Here is a 22,923-nt window from a genome sequence, read left to right as displayed (position 1 = left end):
GCTGCCCGGTGTGCGTGTGTTTGCCTTGTTTGGGTGTTGAGTGATTTTCCAGTTTATTTAATAGATAGTGGCCAGACTGAAGACTTCCTGCTGCATTTTTCCACTATCTTGAAACTTGGCTTCACCATCTACAAGCAAAAGGTCTCATCTTTTTATTATTCTCCCATGGCATGTTGCAAAACAGTAAGCGTGAGCTGGTTTCCTGTGGCAAAAAGTTAACTTTGATTTGTTCTTTTTGAGGTTACTGTGAGTTTATCATAACAGGAGTGCTAAAAATAACGAGTCTAGCATGGAAACATCATTCACTTACCAGCATGAACAGTAACATGACATGCAGGTCTGGTCCAGAACAGGAAGAAATGGGCTTAATTTCTAGTGGGGAATTCCTTAGTAGAGAACCTTTGGCAGTCATATGTTGGGGCTTGAGGTGGGGAGGGGGAGCTTCCCAGCTCAATGTTAGGGGGTCTAAGTGGTGCCAGGATTTGAACTCAGGGCTCCTAACATTGCTCTAGCCCTTTTTCTGGCTCTCCCAACCCGTCTGATCCTCCCTGATGAGTCATGGAAAAATACTTTTAAGCCACTTTGAACCATGGAGTTAAAGCTGAAAATGGTCTGAGAACAGGCATTTTTTGAGCACCTACTTTTTGCTAGAAAAGTATATCTCCTAGTACATTTCCTAGCCAGTGAAAAAAATGGCTCCCCTTCTTGGAAGGAGAGCTGTAACAGGGTTATTGAAAAAGCTGCTGTATTGTGTTCTGTTTTTTGATAGTGAATTATTCTGCTATCTAAAACAAACTGCTGCAGAAACTCAGAGAATTGAAGGAGGAGCAGGAGGAGACTCCTGGGCTGAATTTTAGTTTGGTTAGTGTGGAGACCATACCTGGCTTTGCTCAGAACTTACTCTGGGGAACCATGTGTGATGCTGGTGATCTAACCTGGGGTGGCTGTGTGCAAAGCAGGTACTTCTGCTGCCTTGTGTTAGATCTCTGCATCTTTTTTGGGGGGGCGGGGGCTTTGGGCTTTTGGCTTTTTTGCCTTTTTTTTAGGTCACACTCAGCGATGCTCAGGGGTTACTCCTGGCTCTACACTCAGGAATTACTCCTGGCGGTGCTTTATGGGGTGCTGGGGATTAAACCCAGGTCAGCTGCATGCAAGGCAAATACCCTACCCACTGTACTATTGCTCCGGCCCCAGCTTTCTGCATCCTAAAGGCTAGGTGACAAAGTGTTTTGTTTTTGTTTTTGGTTGTTTTGGGTTTTTTTGCTTATTTGTTTGTTTTTCTTTTTGGGTCATACCCGGTGATGCACAGGGCTTACTCCTGGCTCTACACTCAGGAATTACCCCTGGCGGTGCTCAGAGGACCATATAGGATGCTGGGAATCGAACCCGGGTCAGCTGTGTGCGAGGCAAATGCCCTACTCTCTGTGCATTTGCTCCAGCCCCCGAGGTGATACAGATTTTAAAGGAGGTAATGAAGAAAGGTGATAAAATGTCAGACAGGGGCAAGGCACACATAGAGCTGGCCGGAGATGGGATCATTCTGACTCTGCATTTTAGGCTTTTAGTTTCACAGCCAGTGGCTCTCCCAACTGAGCAGATATCACAGTCACTTCGGAAGAATTAAAAACTAGATTCCAGGGCCCAGAGATGGGGCTCTGTGGTAGAGCGCCCGCTTTGAGGGCAGGAATCCATGAGTTCAATCCCTGGTACTGATTCCTGGCACTGTAACAGATGGAACCCCTGCACTCCCCAACCAACCATGTGAACCCTGGACATGGAATCAACACCACAGGGGAAAGGGAAGGGGACACAGAAGTAAAATAGGTCAGGGGGGTGACTCAGGTGGTCACGACACCAAATGACCCTCTGAGCTGGATGTGTCCCCCATGAAAATAAATAAAAACAACTTTAAAAGGGTGTGGGAAATATTAGATGTTTTGGTTCTGTCTTAGATTAATCGGAACCAAATGACCAGAGGGTAGCAAGGATAGCTCAGTGGTGGATGCCTGCCTCATAGAATTGAACCCTAATACTCTGAATAGAATCAGAATAGAATAGAATAGAATAGAATAGAATAGAATAGAATAGAATCAGGGTGACTGGAATCCCAGCAATGGGAAGGAAAAGGCAGGGGCTAATAAAAAATAACTAGGGGTAGTTGGCATCAGTATTTTCGATTATTGTTTTTGGGTCACACCCAGCAATGCTCAGGGCTTACTCCTGGCTCTGCTTTCAGGGATCATTGCTGGCGGTGCTCAGGGGACCATGCGTGGTACCAGGGATCAAACCCAGGTTGGCTGCATACACTCTCCCTGCTGTCCTTTCTCTCTGGTACCCGCATCTCCGTTTTTCAAAAAGCTTGCATGCCTCTTGAGAACCTGCCAGGTGAGGAAGGAAACACTGCCATAGGAGGGAACCTTGCTTCTATTTTGTTTGGGGGCCACAAATAGGACTTATTCCTGAATCTCTGCTTCGGGGACCATATGCAGCACGGCTATTACTTTGGACTCTGCTTTATACAAAGCAAAGTGCCAAGAACCAGAACCATGCTTTCAGGAGCTGGAGCGATAGATGGTACAGTGGGTAAAGTGCTTGTCTTGCATAGCAGTTACTTGGGTTCAATCTTTGGCAACTCGTATACTTTATCCCAAAAATCTCCAGGAGTATTTCCTGATTGCACAGCCAGGAGTTACCCCTGAACACTACAAGGTATTAGCCCCAAAACCAAAAAATATATATTGGAAAAAACCAACTCCCCAAAAAAAACACAGAATGTGCTTTTGAGAGCGTGTGGAAGATAGAGAAATAGTACAGCATGTAGGGCCCTTGCATTGCATGTAACTGAGTAGCTGACCTGGGTTTAGTCCCTTGCATCCCATCTGATCCCATATGGTTCCTCAGCCCTGCCACGAGTGATCCCTAAGCACAGAGCCAGAAGTAAGCCTTTAGCAATGTGAGTGTATAAAAGGACCAGGGAAATGGCTTAAGGGCTAGAGCACATGGTCTGTAGGCAAGAGCCTAGAGTGTCCTGTCTTAGGGTCTCCAGAAGGAGCATGTATGGTCTCTCTAGCACCTCTGGGGGTGTTCCTTGAGCATGCATGACCAGGTATAACCCTGAATTAAAATAAAATGCATGTGTCGTACTGCATTTCAAATCAGGATACTGAGGCAGGGAAAAAGGAACTGACCTTTATAGCTCTGAGACTAAAGTGAAAAGAAGTATAAACAAATAGCCAGCTCTAGTTAGAGGGTTGTTTTTCATAGTGGTATGGATTAGCAATTATGAAACTTCTTACTGTGTATTGTGGGAGTCAGCAGATGGGCTTGTACCTGGCGGGGAATGTAATTCAGGATTTTTAATTCCCAGAAAGGGCATTTCTGTGATTATGGAAGGTGGTATTAGCTGGAGGGCAGGAGCCTTGTGGAATTGGGTTGGGATAGCCATCATGTGGGTGAGTTCATGGTTATGTGGGCCTAGGAAGGCGTATGGGTGCGTTCATGTTTGTCTGGAAACACTTCTGAGTAATTAGAGGTGCCCCGGTCAGCTGAATTGTTATTTGATGGATCACAAAGAATCACTTTGGGGGGCTGGAGCAATAGCACAGCGGGTAGGGCTTTTGCCTTACACGCGGCCAACCCAGGTTCGATTCCCAGCATCCCATATGGTCCCTTGAGCACTGCCAGGGGTAATTCCTGAGTGCAGAGCCAGGAGTAACCCCTGTGCATTGGGTGTGACCCAAAAAGAAGCAAAAAAACCAAAAAAGAATCACTTTGGCAGATGGCTGCCCCTAGGGATGTGGAAAGCTCTGGGGTCAGAGAGATGCATCTTGGAGCATCTTCTGTTCTGGGACAAGTGCTGTATTCCTGTCTGATGGACCTGCAAGCCAGCTGGAAGGTGCCTCCTTCATATGGAGCACAGCTTTTGTTAGGGGTAGGTTCCCACATCCAGGCAGTGCTTAGGGACTGCTCCCAAGTCTGTGCTTGGGAGTCTTTCCCAGCATTGCTCAGGTGACCATGCCACATCAGGGATCAGATATAGGCCTTCTGCCAGCAAAGCATGTCCTCAGCCCACAAGCTTTCTCCCTGGCCCCGGGACACTTTTGGATCAGAATAAATTATCACTGGGACTGGAACGATAGCATTTACCTTGCACACAGCCTGGTTTCACTTCCCTCCCTGGCACCACTTGGGTTCAAGCCGATGCGGCATCCCATATGGTTACCTGAGCAGAACCAGGAGTAAACCCTAAGCACCCCTGGGTGTGACCCAAAACCCCATGCTTGCCTGCCACTCAGCTAACCTGGTTCGATACCTGTGTGGAGCCAGGAGTAACCTCTTAGCACACTGGTTTTGGCCTTAAACCAAAAAGAAAAAATAATGTTAATTTCACAATTTTCAACATAATTAAATATAACAGTGTTATTATTTTGGGGAAATATATATCAAAGTATTTACTTGAAAATTAGGCAGATTTTGAAGTTGTCCCATCTTATCTACCTGGTATAGATAAGGCTTCAAATTAATGACTGGTGTGGCTGAATGTCTACTTCCTAGGATTCCAAGTAAGCTTCACTGGAATTCTGTGTGCAGTTTCTCTGGAAAAGAACACTGTAGGTTTCTATGGATTTCAGGGTGCACCCTTCTGCTGCTGTGACCCCCTAGGTGTGGAGCAACACCACACTCTCCTTCCTAAGCTTCAGCCCTGTTGTAGGTAGAGTTGGGTTGGCTGTAGGGGGCGTGTTTGCATACAGACACCAGCTTCCTGTGCACCACCACCTGCAGCTGGGGCTCTGGTGGCTTAGAAACAGCCACTGGACGTTATTGTTGACTGGGACAGAGTAAAGATGCGCTGTGAGAATTCCTCCTGTACTATAGCTAACCTGGATTCACTTCCCTCCCTGGCACCATGTATGGCCACTCAGATCCCTCCAGGAGTGATCCCTGAGCACTGCTGGGTGTGGGCCAGAAATCCCCTAAGAAAGAAATTCTCATGTGCTATGTCCTACAAGTATCAGAAACTGGGTCTCCAAATTGAGCTATTAAGTTTTGCTCCTACTGGGGGATTTCCACCTCTGCTGTGCACTGGAGGGGCGCGGCTCTGTGGCTGCCCCTTACCCCAAGCCCCAGACACCTGCTCTTCTCGCCCTTGACTGCCGGCCCTTTGCCTAACCTGCCTCCTGCTCTCAGAGTTCAGGTCTAGAGACTGAAACCCTTCACTGATGTTCTTTTGCCTTGAGGATGCAAATTCGGCTTCAGAATTGATGCTCAGATGTGGGTTAGCAGATCTTTCTCCTTTCACTGCACCTGACCCCTTGGAGCAGCCTGCTTCCCTTCCCCCCCCACTGCTTGTTTTCCACTCTTGGTTTACTTCTCAGAGCCCAGTCCCTGTCTTAGCTGGCCTTGGCTGGCCTTTGGTCCCCCTGACCCATGCCTCGAGGGCTGGAGCAGCAGCAGCCCCAGCTCCCCACTCTCTGACCCGGGTAGGATGCAGAGTGAGGGTTTGGCGAGTGAATGGGCTGGTGCCTGCTACAAGGTTCCCCCATTTCAACTTCAGAGAAAACTGACCAGCCTAACCTGTGCCTCGGCTCATTGATGGGAGGCTTGGCCAGCAGCTGTGTGTTAGACCCTGGGTTAAATCCCTGGCACCAAGAAAAAGACAAAAATTGATCATCTATATGAGGGCCATGTAAAACCATGTAGCTGGTGCAGTGTTGCCTAGGTGACCTTTGGCTTTTCTCCCCCTGGCCACCGGGCAGGAAGCACATCCCACAACCAGTTCCAGCTGCTGGGTTTTGGCAGACTGGGCCTAAACCATGCGAAGGACTGTGCGAGCTTGGCCTCTCCTTTACATATTAGCCAATATTCCTTAGTAACCAGCTGTTAACAGTTCTGCTTGGAGCCTTGGGTGCAGCCGGGTAAATAAGACCTTAGAATAATACCCGCTACCTCTGAGGAGAGGTGGTGTCATGCCCTTTCAGAACTTGATGGAGGAGTTAGATTCTTCTGTAGACTTCCTTGGTGATGAACATATCTTTTTTTTTTTCTTGACAAGATTTGGTTTTGCAGTTTTGCCCACACCTGGCACTGCTCAGGGGACCATGTGGGACTGGGTATCAAACTGCAGGCTCAATCTTTTGCGCCCCCTCCCTGGCTGGTCCAGCCTTTCCCTGTACACTTGGGATGAAGCCAAGGGTATCATACATATGAAACGTGTTCCTCCGTACAGACATCTTAGCTACTATCATCGCCCCATTTTTCCCCTAACCCCCATACCCGCCAGTGTTCCAGATTGTTAACTGCCCCCACCAAGCTAGTGCTCAAGTTACTGGGAGACTATAGAGGTTGAACCTAGGACTTTCAGTCAAGACCTGTACTCAAAGCCGTCTCCCCAACTCTTGGCCCCCATTTTCAATTTATGTTTTTTGGGGCCACACTTGGTGGTGCTAAGGGCTTATTCTCTGTGCTAGGATCACTTCTGGCATGCTTGAGGGATCCTGTGGGCTTCCAGGGATTGAACCTGGATTGGCTGCTCTTTGACAGCGAGCGCCCTGCTTGCAGTTCTGTCACTCTGGCCTTCATTTTCAGTTGTCTGAACATGGTCTCGCCCTCTGCACGCTTCAGTACTCAGTACTCTTTAGAAAGCACCCCTTCCTTGAGCCGGGGACCTCTGCCCAGAACTGGCCTGGGCTTCTGTTGGGGTCAGCCACAGTGGGGCAGCAGCTGAGTGCTTGTTGATTTGCTGCTGTCATGACCACAAAGGATTAAAAATAATTTGTAGCAAGCAAGAAAGAAAAAGTTGATGGGTCTTTCTATTTGTTTGAGGGTGTTTTTTTGGTAACACTGCCTTATCAGGGGTAGAGAACCACACCATAGTCATTCAGAAAGGAGGAAGGCACTGCCAGACAGGGAGGGAGGGATGGGCCTCAGAGGTGAGCCCTCAGGCAGGCAATGCTTTTCAGATGTCAGTGGGAAGTCTGGGGAGAGATGTGACCAATCTGTCCTAGCCCCTGTCCCTCCTTGACTAGATAGAAAGCTCAGCCGTGTCTCCCATAAGCCTTGGGACCCGTGTGGGCCAAGCGTCTTGTGGGGCATTAGCTACCTTGGGTTACAGCTTCCCTGGCATCGTGCCTGCAGCTCTTCCATTACCATAAGTGGAAACCAAATGTTGTTGAGGAGTCACCAGCCTAGTAAGCGGTTCAGCTTCTCCCGGCACTGCTTCTCACTCAAGTGCTCGGCTTTCATTCTTCACCCGACTAATAATAGGATTGTGTTCATTTGGTTACTCTGAACTTGACAAGAGCCCCAGACATTTTCTTCCTCTCCCCTCTTGCAGATGGAAGCTCAGTCCCCCAAGACCAGCTCGCAATAATGGGCAACATTGTCAGCAACCTGCCTGGCTTTCTTTGCTGGCCCCCATCTCCCCTCACCCCCCGGCCAGCGCCTGGGTTTGAGCTGCTCGGGGGCTCCAGCCCAGCTGCGTTCCTTGTTTAAAGCCTTACATCTTTGCTCTGTCAGACAGAGTCACGGGGATGTCCGGTGCCATCTTCCCTCGGTAAGAGCAGTGGACGGAGCTGCAGATGCCCGGAGTCAAGGTCATGTGCCGCTCAAGTGCTGGGCTGGAGCAAAGCCCCGCTCTCCCCGCTGCTTGTGACCAGGCAGGGTGGGTGTGAATGGAGCAGGCTTTGTCAGGGCAGCCCTGTGAGCAGAAGGAGGGCCATGTGGTGGGGGTCCCTGCTTTGTGCTGCCTGTCCTCTCCCTCATCATCCGCTGCTGCGTTCCAGATGTGATCCCCTTCTCTCTGCTGAGTTGCTGGCTCTGACTACTAGATGGAAGTTCCACTTTGATTTACTTTTTATTTGAGGTGACTTAGGTTGGGCTGGGCTACAGTGTAGGTGCTCAGGGTACTATGTGGGGCTGGGGACCAAACCAGGGTTGATTGCATGCCCAGCAGGCATGCTCACCCCCTTCCTGTTTCTCTGGCACTCAGAATGTTCCACCTTTAATGGGAAAGTCAGCTTGGTCATCACTGGACATTTTTAGACATAAATAGGAGATTTGTCAGGGTCTGAGTGAGTGTTTTGCTTTGTTTATTCTACACGTGGGCTGGAAAAATAGCACAACGGGTAGGGCGTTTTCCCTGCATGCGGCCGACCCGGGTTCGATTCCTCCATCCCTCTCAGAGAGCCCAGCAAGCCACTGAGAGTATCCCGCCCACAAGGCAGAGCCTGGCAAGCTCCCTGTGGCGTATTTGATATGCCAAAAACAGTAATAACAAGTCTCACAGTAGAGTGTTACTGGTGCCGCTCGAGCAAATCGATGAACAACGGGAGGACAGTGCTACAGAGCCACATTCTACACATGGTAGGTTTGGGATGAAGAAACAGATCCGTTCCCCTCTTTTCCTTCCTTCCTTGGTTTTACTTGGTCATTTCTTGGTGCTGGGGATCCGTCCTGAGCTTCATGCATACAGAGCATGCCCCCAGCCTTTGAACTCTCCGTGACAGTCACACTACCACTGAGCTCTCACCCTGTTCCCTCTTGGGTTTTGTGGTTTGGGGTTTTTTTGGAGGGGGCCAAGGGGTGTTTGTTAAGGTTTTTATTTAGGTTTTGGGGTCTACACTCAGCTGTGCTCAGAGCTTAGTCCTGGCTCTGGTACTCAGGGATCACTCTTAGTGGGGTTTGGGGGATTGTATGGGATGCCAGGGATCAGACCTAAGTCTGCCACGTGAAAGTGCCATCCCTACTGTCCTGTCATTCAGGCCCTAGCTCCCCTTGTTTTGTGGGACTAGGGTGTTCTCTGTCTGCTCTGAGGGAGGTGGGTAGCACAGAGGGATGAATGTGGTGACCTTTGCGTCTCTCATGGTGTTGACCTCATTATTTTTATGTAGAATGGTTCATTCTGAAAGTAAGATGCTTTGAGTGCGTTTTTGTTTGGTTGTTTTTGTTTTTATTGTTTTTTTTTTTTTTTTTGAGGGGAACTTTGTTCCCCTGTATAGCTAGGGCCACCAGGGCAACACCAAATGTTCCTGGGCAGGTGAGTGGTACCCGGGGACGGTCCATGTATGCAAGGCATGTGCCCAGATTTTTGAGCTATCTTCCTCACCCCATGCATTGTAGCACTCTCCTCCCGTTGTTCATCGATTTGCTCGAGTGGGCGCCAGTAACGTCTCCATTGTGAGACTTGTTACTGTTTTTGGCATATTGAATACGCCATGGGGAGCTTGCCAGGTTCTGCCGTGCGGGCAGGATACTCTTGGTAGCTTGTGGAGCTCTCTGAAAGGGACAGAGGAATTGAACCAGTGTCGGCCACGTGCAAGACAAACGCCCTACCCGCTGTGCTATTGCTCCAGCCTCACCCCTTTTTTCTGTTTGTGCCCTTTTTTCTGTTTCTGGATTTCAGGCCATACTCAACTACCACTCATACCCGGTGCACTTGGGGTTATAGAGGATTGAACCAGGCCTACTGCCAAGACTGCTCACTAGCCCTTTGAATTTTCCATGTGCATTTTTAAAAAATTTAAATGTTGAAAAATTGGGACCAGAGCGATAGTACAGCAGGTAGGGCATTTGCTTTGCACATGGCCAACCGACACAGGTTCAGTCCTCGGCATCCCATATGGTTCCCTAAGCACTGGCAGGAGTAATTCCAGAGGGCAGAGCCAAGAGTACCCTGCACATCACCAGGTATGACCCAAAAGACAAAAAAAAAAAAAAAAAAAGACCAATGTTGAGGCTAGTAACTGCTTAAGCATAATTTTATAAATTATTTTGGGGTCTACACTATTCCCTTCGAGTAGTGTACATTATGGTGTCATGTTTTATGTAATCACGTTATTAGTGAATAAGTCCAGATTCTCTAGGATAAATAACATAACATTGTCCATGTTCACCCAAGTCAGTCCTTGGTCCTGGGCACAAACTCCTGTCAAGACCCTTTTCCCTGAGCCATGGGTAAAGAACTTGCCTTGATGTGGCTAATCTGGGTGCAGTTCCTGGATTTCAGACTCAACGTTGCCTAAGGTCCCCTCAGCACTGCCAGGAATGATCCCTAGGCACAGGAAGCACCCCAAACCCACAAACAAATACTTTGAGAATAAGCCCGTGTCCCCACATTTCTTCCTTGCTCCCTGCGCAGGTCTGCAGGGAGTAGAACCAAATCCATCCTCCCGTCTTCCTCGTATTGAATAATCTTGGACTTGAATTTGATAGGCAAAAAGGCATCTCATTTTTAGGTCAGTTCTGAGAAATGCTACTTCTTCCCCATCAACAACTTTCAACCAGTTACCTCAGAGTCTTCACAAGAAAGGGAAATACAAATAACAAGAGACATCTTGCTTCCCCTGTGCTCAGTGGACCTCTGGTCTTTTTTTATGATTGGGGTTGGCAGGGGCCATGTGAGGCAGGGATTGAACCCCGGAGCCCAGGCTGGAGCCACCCACCTGGCACTGTGCATGGTTACTCCTGGCTCTCTACTCAGGGACCACTCCTTGCAGGACTCATTGGGACCCTGTGGAGTCAGAGATTGAACCCAGGTGGAGTCGTGCAAGGCAGGCACCCTACCCTCTGTATTGTTTCTCAGGTCCCCTTTGTGCAGATCCTTGGTAAGATCATAGAGATTTTGTTGGAGTTGCAGGTGGCCACTCTGGAGGTGGTGTGCTCAGAGTTCGTGCTGGTGATGGGGGGACGGGAGCGTTTATTGGTTCCCTCTGCCTATGAGCTCCTCATTTGAGGTCAGGCTTGGCGGTGCTCTGGATCACTTCTGGGATCAGCACAGGGACTCAGAAAATATTGGTGCCAGAAATAATAATGAATGAGGGTGCCAGAGCGATAGTACAGCAGAAGGGCGCTTGCCTTTTACACAGCCAACCTGGGTTTGATCCCCGGCATCCCCTACGGTCTCTCAGCACTGCCAGGAATGAAAGAAATAAAAAGAATGAATCCCTGCACCTACGTACTTTGCTAACAGTCAGTTAACGTGAGAAATGGAGCCGGAGGGGGATATAGCAGAGCTCAGCTGGTAGATGACAGACAGAGGGGAAGGTAAGAGCCTCAGCCAGGCGTCCGCCTGCCCTGAACCTGCAGTGGCCGCATGTGGCTGCTTTTTTATTTATTAACTGCACGTCCAGTGTCCATAGCGTTTGTAAATACTTGATAAGAAACGACCTCGTCTGATCAAAAACTGTCTTTGATTTGGTTAGTAAAAGATCGAGCCTTCTTTGGCGCTTATGGGGACCTTGTGTCACTTTGCCGCCAGCCCTTGTGCCCTCAGGTCTTTGAACATTGAGCCCCCCCCCCACCCCCCCCAGGGACAAGATACACGGTGGGGCCCACCCGGGCTCAGTGGGAAGTAATGTAGCATAGCAGTGAAGCAGACTGAGAGCATGCCCCTCACCCCCGCCCCGCCCCGCCATCTGGAGCTGGCTCAGGCCAGGCCACTGAATTTGTGGTTGCAGATGCCAAGTGGCACTGGAGTGGCGGGTGCAGTGGGCATCATACAAGGTCAGCAGTTTAAACTGGGAGCACTGGCCTGCTACTGAACGTTTCTGCTGCTCCAGACTCTTTCCTAGGGGCAGTTCACAAGTTGCTCAGAGGGGGATTGTTTTGTTTCCTTGGGAGAAGCTTGGGCCACATCACACCCAGCAGTGCTCAGGACTTAACTCCTAGCTGTGCACTCAGGGATCACCCTGGTAGGGCTTGCAGGGGTTTTGTATGGGGTGTGAGGCAAGTGCCCTACTCGCTGTACTATCACTCTGACCCCAACACAAGTTTGTTTTTTGGGGGGGTTTGGGGCCACAGTGGCTCTCAGGGCTTACTCCTGACTCTACACTCAGGGATCACTCTTGGCACGCTTGGGGGACTATATGAAGTAGGGAGGAGAGTGAGTGCTGAAGATTGAACCCAGGAAAGCCATGTGCAAAACAAATGCCTACCCACTGTACTGTTTCCCCAGCTCTAAGTTTATTTTTTTATTCTTTATACCTAGCTCAGGCCTTGTGGCCTCAGAGTCGTTTCTTGGTGCATTTACACACACTACTGCCACCCAGTCTCAAAGCTGCCCAGGCCGGGGCGGGCTTGGCTGAGTGAAGGGGCAGTGAGACTCCTGAGAGCATCCAATGGTCACCATGATAGCAGACCTGACAACTGACTTCGGCTGCCTCATTCCCCCTTATTCCCCCTCTGCCCAGCACAGAGCCTGGCACCACAGCAGTGCCCCGGTAGACTTAGTGAATGGCCGATGGGTTTCTTGCCAGACTTTGGGGCATGCCTTAGGAGACAAGCTGACTCTACTTTTCATATTCTTAGAAGTACACACAGGAGCAGAGCCTAATCCTAGGTTAGTCCCAAAATCAAAATAGTTAAAGAGAAGGAGGAAATCCTGCTGCTGAGTTATTTTGTGTTCTAAACCCCGTTCTAACACTAACCGAGTCCTCCAATTCAAAGTGAATAAGGTTGAGTGAATTTTTGTGCAAAGTGTGATTTAGTCATGCCTCGTTTTCCTCAGCATGTGGGGAAGCTGCTGGGTTCTTTCCTGGGCAGCCTTCCTCTATCCTTGAGTGAGGCTGGTGCTCTCCTGGCCCCTGGCCCATGAATGGCCCCTGGCCCTCAGCAGCCTGGGTTGATGAAGGTTCAGAAGGGGTTAATCAAAGTGGGGCTCTAATTTCGTGTCATGTTTTGATATGAGCCGATGAGTCATCGTTTGGCGGAGCAGTTTGCCATCCCTGACAATGTTTGATCTTGACAGAAGAGTTTTCTAATCTGGAAATGGTGGCGAGGTGCTCTTCAGAAATGCAGAGTCAACAGTTGGGGAGGTGGCAGAAAGCAGAACAAAGAGGCGGATTTACTAGGCACTGGGCCGGGTCCACTTGAGACTCCTGCCTGGCCCCCGCCCCTGCTGCTGCCTCCCCCCCCCCAAGACTTCTTCACGCCCCTCCTCCCCACTGACACTGGGAAAAGAAGGAAAATACAGCTTCTGTTTGCTTTGCTGCATGTCGGTGGCTGGATGCCTGGCCCCCTTCCCAGAGTCCCTGAGAGGACTTCAGATGTGGTTGGGGAGGTAGCCGGATGGTGCCAGCCTGCCGGCCCTCATCCAAGCAGACCGCACCGGCACCCAGCAAGGGGCCCAGAAAGGCAGCAAGCCCAGCTGCCGGCTACCCAGGCACCCCTGTGCACCCCCTTCTTGAGGCGAGAGTAGTTTTCCCCAGGGGACTGACGGCATGCCCTCTGGGGACTTCGCCCCTAAACTACGACTCAGAGTGGACAGACACACTGGGAAGGGGCAAGGCCCATCTGGAAAACGCGTCCCTAAACTGGCCACATGGAAGTCTTTGTGAAGTGGGGAGGCAGAGCGCCAGACCACTTGCCGCCTTGGGACTGCCTTCCTGATGGCCTCACACACCTCCTGGGCTCAGGCGGGGTCATGCAGTGCCGGCTGTGAGGCTGAGCTGAGCTGTCATTTCTCCCCAACTTTTTGCTGGCATTTGCACCAAGCAAGTCACTGATGTCTGTGTCCGCTGCTTCTAGAGCGGAAGAACAGCAGGCGTGCCGCACAGGGTGCTGGCAGCCATCGGTGGGTGGTAATGCTGGGGGAAGGTGCCTCGAGGCCTGGCTGCTTGCAGCCCCCTGGGGCTGTTGGGGTTTATGCTTCGTGGCAAGGACTGAAATCTTATCCTCGCCTCGCAGTCCTGCATGGCAATTGGAGCTTCTGCCCCAGTGACACAGAGGGGAGGATTGCACAAGAGACAGCCTGAGCGGGCTCCCCGATGTCCACCCATCGGATCTCCAGAAATGAAACCATTGTGCTCCTTTTTGCAGGGTGACCCTGAGGCCTCTGCTCCCTTGCAGGAGTGACCTGCACTTGGCATTGCACAGTCACCTGACAGGAGCCCTGGAGGCTCAGTTGAGGTCTCTCTCTCCTCCCCAGTGTGAGGCCGGGAATAGCCCTGGCGCGGCATCAGTCCACTCCCAGCACCCTCCGCTTTGGCTGGACCAGCAGCTTTCCAGATTCCTTGGTCTGCTCAGGGATTAACTGCTACTTCTGCTGTCTTTTTCCATGCTGGCCCCCAAGTGCTTCCACTTGCCTTTATTCCTGCACATTCTTATCCTGGCAGCACTGACAGGGATATGTTGGTGATGGTGGGGGGCCAGTTACCAAGAAGCAGGTGGAATGGTGTCTACCAGGAGCTGAAAGGAGAGTCAGGTTTTTTTGACACCGTAGAATATGAATCCCAACCTGAGTTCAACCTCTGTCTCTGGGGTTGGAGCAATAGTACAGTGGGGAGGGTGTTTGCCTTGCACATGGCTGACCTGGGTTCAACTCCTGACATCCATAGGGTCTCCCAAGCACCACCAGGAGTAATTGCTGAGTGCAGAGCCAGGAATAACCCCTGAACATCGCCGGGTATGACCCAAAAACAGCAAAAAAAGAAAAGAAAAGAAAGCCTTGTTGGAGGCTAAGCTCATTTGTACTCTGGGAGTTTCATCTGTGATGTCCTGCCTAACTCAGAGTCTAAGCATTTGGCTTTCCTGGCCAAAACAGTACTTTGAACTGGTGCCTCTGCGCCTGATCTCTCTTTGGGTCGCACCCGGCCCTTCTCTCCCTTTGCTTGACTTGCCATCTCACATTCACCCTGCTGGGACTTGACCAGAGGCCTCGCCTGACACCACAGTAGGCTTCAATTCACCTGCATGATTTGTGATGGCCTTCCTGTTGGTTGCGTAAACAGTTACACGTATGTGGTCCGTGTACTAATGTACGTTCTACTTTCTGTAGACATAAAGGATCTCTCTCTTTCTCACTCTCTCTCTCGCCACATTCAGCAGTGCTCAGGAATTCCTCCTGGCAGGGCTTGGGGGACCCCATAGCATGCAGGGATCAAATGGGATTGGCAACTTTCAGATGCTCAGCATCTCCAGTGTTGGATTTTAACTTCCATTTTCTCTCCTTGGCCAGTGCTACTGAAGTTCCGCACGGACAAAGGCAGAGACCCGGCCTCCGATAGCTTCGGGGAAGACTCGGAGCTTTTGCTTCAGATCCGCAATGATGTCCTGGACTCCCTGGGGGTCAGTCCTGACCTGCTGCCCGATGACTTTGTCAGGTGGGTCTCTGCCTCCGTTGACAAACCGTACCTGCCTGAATCTGGGGGTTTCCTTTGTGAAGACCAGAGATCCTGGGGTGTGCCTCCTGTTTCACCCGTTGTTGCATTCTCCGTAGACTGTCGCTCTCATGTCAGGCTGAGCTGGAGCTGGTCAGGGCCTGTTCCTGACAGTAGATGGGAGTCACATAGTTCAAAGTTGAGGGCACTAGGATGTATGTCCAGACTCTGCCATACCTTTCTATTTCCTTGTGTTATCACCTGATGCCCCCATGTCCACAAGGTCCTGCGGGGCTCTGAGTGCAGGATAAGTGACTGGAAGGGACAGGAGCAGGTGGAAAGTAGGAACCAATTTGTTGCATGCTGCCCGTTTGCCTCCTTTTGATGGCTGGTTCATCTGGACCCAAGCCGCCCGGAACAGGAGCCTGTTTTCCAGCAGCCTGGCCTGTGGACACCCGTCTTTTGCCCTTGGACACAATCCGTTGAGGATTTGGTTAACAAGGTCCAAATGATGACTGGGTCATGGGCCCCTTCCAAGCAGTGCCGGGGCCATCTGCTCATTCCCATTCTCTTACGGTGTCTTTGGGGGCCTCCCAGCACCGCACGGCTGTGCCTCCCACTTGGAGCATTAACCATGATGGCTGTTCTGTCAAGAGCAGCTTTGATGGGCCAGGCACTGTGGGGGCTACACGGGCTCTCTCCCCACCAGCCCTCCAATGGACCAGGAAAAGTTGGAGCTCAGAGGAAACAGGTGTTGAGGACTTGCTGGGCCGGCTCCACACAGCCCACCTGCTTGGTCACAGGCATCCCTTGAAGCACTCGGGTTTCCCAGACACCGCCCTTCGAGACTGGCAGTCACTGGACTGAGGTAGCAGTAGGTGGCCACGCAAGTCTCCCCAGACTCCACACAAACACCTTGGCTGCATTTCAGCTGGAAGGTGACTCAGCCCATGCCCTCGTGAGTGGCTGGAAGCCTCGATTTCTTGGCCTGCAGACCCTCCCAATTCAGATCTGGCTACAATCTAGAACCCACGTGCCAAACCCTCAGCCAGGAACAGGCGGCACAGTACATGGTGCTCCGACAGGCAGAGAGTCTCTGCCTAACCCAGGACTCATGTCGGACAGGGACAGGGACCCAGCACTTGGGAGAGACTTCAGGCCTCGAGTACACAACTGTGTAGCCGTTTGAGCTTTGGAGGTGAGAGAAAGGCCATGAGGGGGTGCTTTGGGGGCCCTGCCGGCCTCTCTCCACCTGGACACCCTCACCCCTCTCAGTTGCCCCTGAAGTAAGAGGTGTCCGGGGAGCCTATCTGCGGCTTGGGAGGAGACCAGGCCAGTGCCGGCAAGGAAATGAGCTGCCGTCTGGCAGCGGGCTCCACGCACAGCCGCCCGCTGCCAGCTCCCAGTTCTGTGCTCACTTGAGAGGGAGGCTGTGCACCAGGCTCCGTCTCCTCACCACCCTGCGGTCTGCTCGCTCTGTCCTTCTGCCGTCTTATTTCTTCTCCCCGCTCAGAGCTTGCTTGCTTTTCGGATGCTGAGAGCAACAGACGCCCGCTGCCAGGAAGTGTAAAAGGGCAGAGAGGCTCGCTCTGCGCCCCAGCGCTTTGCCAGAACTGGGGCTAGCCTTGCAGACTTCGCACTGTGTTTGCTCGCAGGTTTTCTCTCTCCCTGTCAGAGTGAGCCCGGGCGCTCCAGACGAGAGCCTCCTTCTGTCTGCATGGCGCGGAGCTGTGTGTCAGAAACCCAGATCCCCGCGCTCCGCCACGCTGCGCTAGCTTCATTGTCTGAGATGTAGTTACTGACTTAACCATTACCGCACTGGCAGGCTTTTAAACTGTTTTTAGTTTTTCACCAGTCTAAACATTTATCATAAACATTCACATTTTGTTTATGGAATGTAACGTCTGTCTTTTTTTTTTTTTAAAAAAAAAACTTTATTGTGATAAAATATATGTAACACAAAATATAGTATTGGAATCATTCTTCTTTCCTTTTTTTTGCATCAGATTTTTTTTTATGGTGCCAGGGTTTGAATCCTGGGTCACACCTGCACACACATTATACGCTTCACCTTCTGTGCTGTATGCCCCACCTTTTTTTGTTTTGAGACCACACCTGTGGTGTTCCAGGATTGAACCCAGGTATCCTGCTCGCTGTGCTCTCTCTCCAGGTCCCCCCACCTTTTATTTTTCTTCAAGGCTCCTGGGGCCCATTGCTGTAGTACAGTGTGAGGGTGAGGAGGGATGGTATGGTGACCAGGATCAAACTTGGGGTCATAGAGCTATCTTCCCCACCCCATTTCAACCATTTTCTTATTAGTTTGGTGTTGGTTTGGGGGCCATGTTCGGCAGTGCTTGGGGAGCCCTGCAGTGCTGGGGTGTAACTCCCTGATTTTTTCCCTTCAGCTGTAATTAGGCACCAGGATGTACTGTTCAGTTCGGCCTAGTTGGCTCCCAGTAGCTTCCTGCTTTCTCCCAATCCAGTTTTCTCTAAGAAATTTGATTAATCTAGATGTCTTACAGAAATAGAACCATATTTGTCCTTTTTATGTGTTTAATGGGGTTCTTGGTTTTTGATTTGCCATTTATTGAGGTTGAGGAGCACCCAGTAGTACCCAGGGCTACTCCTAGCATAGTGCTCATGGGACTGTGGTGCCACTGATCAAATCCAAGAATCCCACATGCAAACGTTGTGCTCTAGTGCTCGAACTATCTCCCTGGCCTTCAAACTTCCTGTTCTGGATTTTGAGTTTTTTTGTTTGTTGGGGGGAGGAGAGCACTGTTTGTTTGATTCTGGGGCCAGTAACTTTTTTTTTTATATCTTACCTTTTTATATGTTTTTATATTACAGAATATATAAAGTCAGTATCTGAGTTTGTTCTTTTGTTTTTTATTTTTCTTTTGGGATCACACCTAGCGATGCACTGGGTTACTCCTGGATCATTCACTCAGGAATTACTCCTGGCAGTGCTCAAGGGACCATATGGGATGCTGAGAATCAAACCCGGGTCGGCCGTGTGCAAGGCAAACGCCCTACTCGCTGTGCTATCACTCCAGCACATATTTTTTTAAATAATGCGGTTTTTTTTTTTTTTTTTTTTTGCTTTTTTGGTCACACCTGGCGATGCACAGGGGTTACTCCTGGCTCTGCACTCAGGAGTCACTCCTGGCGGTGCTCAGGGGACCATATGGGATGCTGGGAATCAAACCCGGGTTGGCTGCGTGCAAGGCAAACGCCCTATCCACTGTGCTATCTCTCCAGCCCCTGCAATCTTTTTTTTATTTAAGGGCCAGAGAGAGAGCACAGTGGGTGAGGTGCTTGCCTTGTAAATGTGGCTGACCCAGGTTCAGTCCCTGGCATTTCATATGGTCCCCTGAGCACCACTAAGAGTGATTCCTGAATGTAGAACCAGAAGTAAGTCCTGAGCACTACTGGGTGTGGCCCAAAATAAGGGCTGGAGAGATAGCACAGTGGGTATGGCGTTTGCTCATACATGGCCAAACTGGGTTCCATCCCCAGTACCACATTGGGTCTCCTGAGCACAGCCAGATGTAAGCCCTGAACATCCCTGAGTGTGCCTCCCTTTTGTATTGTTTTTGCTTGGGGGCCACGCTGTCAGTTCTCAAGGCTTACTTTGGACTCTACACTCAAGGATCGTGCCTGCACAGTGAAGTACATTCTGCTTTGTTAATGATCTATGAGAGTGTGTGCGTTTGGGTTTTGTTTTAGCGTTCCATGAGAATGTGTGGGGATAGTGAATTGTCGCCACTGCCACAATGAAGATTGGGGGACCAGGAATCCCGCTCCATCGCCAAGTATTTGCTTCACATAGTACAGTTTCATCACCAACAATAACCTCTCATGGTGTCTCCCCTGGTAATCAGTTACATGGTTACGTCTACCTTTTGTCCTGCTCATGCTTCCAAGTAATGTCTTTCACTTAATGCATTGGCCCTTTATCCATATGGGAGTGGATAGTTCACCTCTGATCGCTGAGGGCCCTGGTCGGTCGGGATGGTTTGGTCACCAGGTTTGTTAGCAATTCTTGGACTATTGTCCTGCTGTCGGCATTCACAAGTTTCTGTATGAACGTTTACAGTAGGTTCTCGGAGGGTACCGGGGTGGGACCGACAGCTCATACAGTGACTTGGTGTCGGTCCATTTGAGGAACTGCCGGGTGTCTCCCACTGCAGCCATGCCCCTTGGCACCCCACCTGCACTTCCCCCTCCTTGTCTCGGTTCACTGAGAGATAAGTCTTGTGGTTTGGGTTTGTGTCTCCCCGATGGGCACTGATGTAAAGAGTCTTCCTGAGAATATGTTCTTTAGAAGAGGGTCTCGGTGGGGCTGGAGAGACAGTAGAATCAGGATGGTGCTTACCTTCCATATGGCCAACCTGAGCACTGAGCGAGGAGTAAGCCTTGAGCACAGCCGAGTGAGCAAAAACTGATGAGGTGTAAATAGGGCCGGGGCTGTAGCTCAGTGGTAAAACACGCACTTGATGTGGGAGGCCTTGTTAAGCCCCAGCTCCTTTAGAAGTAAAAAGTTGTGGGGCTGGAGCAATAACACAGCGGGTAGGGCGTTTGCCTTGCACACGGCTGACATGGGTTCAATTCCCAGCATCCCATTTGTTCCCCTGAGCACCGCCAGGAGTAATTCCTGTGTGCATGAGCCAAGAGTAACCCCTGTGCATTGCTGGGTGTGACCCAAAAAGAAAAAGAAAAAAAAAGAAGTAAAAAGTTGTGGAAAAGTGCACAAATTATTTCATATGATCCCCTGACTATGCCCAGGGGACCATGTGCAGTACTGAGGATCAAATCAAGCTTGGCCCTCCCCATCCTCTGGATTTTCTCACCAATCCTATGTGCCCTTTTTTTGTATGTTTCAAGGGGCAAGGGTTACACCCAGTGATGCCCAGGGCTTAACTCCTGACGGGGACCAGATGGGGTGCCAGGCATGGGACTGACAGTGGGCTCTGTAGCCCTTGCCCCACCTGTTCCTGGAGCACCATGTCGTGTTTCTCTCTCAGGTACTGCTTCTCGGAGATGGTCCCCGTGTGTGCTGTGGTTGGCGGCATCTTAGCCCAGGAGATCGTGAAGGTATGTCGTCCCCGAGCAATACCCAGTGTGGTCTTATCTCAGGCCTTCCATCCATACCACCTCAGAGTAGAAGCCTGGGGAAGGTCAGTGCTGGGTGGTCGCTCATGGTGGTGCCAGGGATCAACCCTGAGGTTAACCATGCAGAGCACATCCTCCACCCGGCCCTGAGTTTCTCTCAGGCCCCGGACTCTGGTGTCAGGGGATCTTGCTATGTGGCCACAAAGGATCTGTGCTAACTGTAGGGTCCTGGGTGCTGCTGTGAATTCGGGTGGTGCCTCATATGCCATGTCAGGGTGGTGTGTAGAAGGTGGGGCCTGACTCTCCTTCATCTTGGTTTATAAATTTGCTCGGGACTTCTTGCTCTCTCTTCTGAAAGAGGTTCTTCCCTGCCCCCCTCTCAAGATCCTCCCGCCAGAGGATCCTTCTCTGTCCCCAGACCTGCCTTCTGTGGCACAGCCAGGGTTGTGCACATGGAGGAACTGGGGGGAACCAAGAGAAAGCACACACTGGCACCCCAGTTCCTTGATTGCACTTGCTTGGCCCAGATGGCCAGTATATTCCCCGTCTCGGTGTGACTAGGACTGAGGATAAGCCCTCAAAGATGGGTCAGATGGAAGAACGGCTGTGAGGCAGGGTCCCCCCTTCCTGTGGGCCCATGCCACAGTAGCAGTGGCCCGGTTAGGCCAGAAAGGCCCCGTGTGACCTGCAGTATCTGATGCAAGGCACCGGGATTTGAGCGCCACGGTCCCGTTTCCACACCTGTGCTCTCCACACTGGCCGCCGGGCCTGGCTGCTGCCCCGCCCCACCTGACCACCTTGCAGCAGCTCCCCAGCCCCAGAGCACTTTTTGGCCTCACCCACTGGGTGGGCCCTGGGGGCTGGAGCTGGGGGCGGCGCAGGTGGCCTTGACCCCGCTGTGTGTACCAGCCTCACGGGGCCCAGGCCTGACCCAGGCAGCCCCTCGTGCCCGCCCGCCCGCCGGCCCAGCTGTCGCCTCCCGTTTCTGTTTACCCCAGATGGCCGCAGCCGCATTCTTGGTCGCTGGGTGTGTTTGGAATCTCCTCTCATCCCATCTTGTTTGGGAAGCACTTTACCTTTTGCCCCATGTTCACCCCAGCCCTGCTGTCCTGTCCCCCACTCTCCCGCCCTCGCCACAGGCCTGCCTCCTGCCAGCTGCACTAGGGTCCCTGCTTATCAGACAGGGTCGGGGGGCAGGGAAGCCCCTTCCTCGGAACCATCTGCTACCTTCGCTCCCTGCCTGTGACCCCTCGGGCACACTCCTGCCCCCCAGCTCAGCCCCTAGCCCCCACGGCCACGGTCCCTGCTTCTCTGAACCCAGGTATGGGTACAGGGCTCCCAGTTGGTCCAACTTGGGGCTCCTGATCCTCAGATCTTCCTGAGGGATCCCTGGTTCCTCCTTAGGGAGAATCTCTCCCCCCCCCCACCCCCCGCACACACACCTTTATTTTTTTTGGTGGGCCAGGGATTGAGTATGGGCCCTCATGTGCAGGGCAGGCGCTCTCCCAGGGCTCCGCCCAACGTGCTCATAGCCAGCAGCGTGTTTGCCCTTTCCAACAGGGGGCAGGCTCCATGCTGGAGGAGCCTGGGGTTTGGTGTAAAGGCTCCTCAGGCAGGGGTTTGCCAGCCCTTGGCCTGGCCCTGCAGCCCCATTTTGCAGGTGAGCGTTAGTGCTGAGCCGAGGAGAGTTGGGCATGTGGAGAGCCAGTTCCTGCCCTTGTTTGTCCAAGTGGCCCTGTGAATGACAGCCAGTGTGTGCTCTGAATACTTCTATCCTGCTCTCTCACCCCATGGAGGTGAGACGCAGTTAGTAAGGGGATCCCAGGCACCACCAGGAGTGACCAGAAAGTCTTTGAGGACCAGGGGTCGGCCCGGGGCTGGAGCTTCTCTGCCGTTCCCAAGGCCCCAGGTTTGGCCACCAGCACTGCTGTCTCAAACTGCACCGTGATCTGGGGAGGCCCTGAGTACTGCTTCGAGACACATTAACCCCACCCCACCCTCCCAAAAAAATGTAGCTGAATAAACCTCTGGGTATAGTGGGCCTCAGTGGCAGAGCCCGCCAGGCTGCCTTTCAGAGGCTTGTTTTGAGGTGCTTTCTTGCTCCCCCATTTTCTCCTCTCCAACTTAAACCTTATTTTCTCCCCAGGCTCTGTCCCAGCGGGACCCTCCTCACAACAACTTCTTCTTTTTCGACGGCATGAAGGGGAACGGGATTGTGGAGTGCCTTGGCCCCCAGTGAGCTGGCCTTGGCAGCCTGGAAGAGTGTGTGCAGCGTGCCCTGTCTCCCCCCACAACCCCATGTGCCCTGTCCCCCTCCAGGCCAGCAAGTAGTGATGTCACAGTTGCCGCTTCCCTCCATCAGGGCGAGGGCTAGAGGCCAGCCCCAGCCCTGCCCACTGCTCTGAGTGTCTGTCTGTTCCCTAGAATTGCCCCTCGAGCCTCCATCCTGGTATCCTTCCGGATCACCCACCCCCCAGGGCCTTGTTGCTCCAGAGTCTCGGCCATGTTCCTGGCTGTGCTCTCTGTCTCCTCTCAGGGAGCGGGCTTCCGGCAGGGCGTGCGCCTGGCCCCGGAAACACCAGTGGCTCCCCCGTTTTGCGCGGGACTGGCACCCTGCGAGAGGAAGGCCGATGGAATGTATTTCCTCCGAAGCTGGAGATTCTGAAAAACAACAGGTGGCCTCTGGTGCGGGCGCTCGAGTTTAGTTTAGGATTAG

At 51.8% G+C, this 22,923-nt stretch overlaps 1 protein-coding gene across 1 annotated transcript in view; it reads left to right on the top strand.

Annotated features, from left to right (window-relative positions):
- Nucleotides 1-22,509, top strand: part of SAE1 (SUMO1 activating enzyme subunit 1) — a 66,647-nt gene extending 44,138 nt beyond the window's left edge. Inside the window, exons 7-9 of the mRNA XM_056136009.1 lie at nucleotides 14,951-15,095; nucleotides 20,120-20,189; nucleotides 22,354-22,509. Coding sequence (XP_055991984.1) covers nucleotides 14,951-15,095; nucleotides 20,120-20,189; nucleotides 22,354-22,446 — 308 coding nt within the window. The 3' untranslated portion in view covers nucleotides 22,447-22,509. The remainder of the gene's footprint in view (nucleotides 1-14,950; nucleotides 15,096-20,119; nucleotides 20,190-22,353) is intronic.
- The last annotated feature ends 414 nt before the right edge of the window (nucleotides 22,510-22,923 follow it).

Source organism: Sorex fumeus, unplaced genomic scaffold (genome assembly GCF_029834395.1).
Source record: "Sorex fumeus unplaced genomic scaffold, SorFum_2.1 ptg000122l, whole genome shotgun sequence".
Taxonomy (NCBI): Eukaryota; Metazoa; Chordata; class Mammalia; order Eulipotyphla; family Soricidae; genus Sorex; species Sorex fumeus.
Note: the sequence above shows the minus strand (reverse complement) of the source record. Positions and strands in the feature narration are given on the sequence as shown.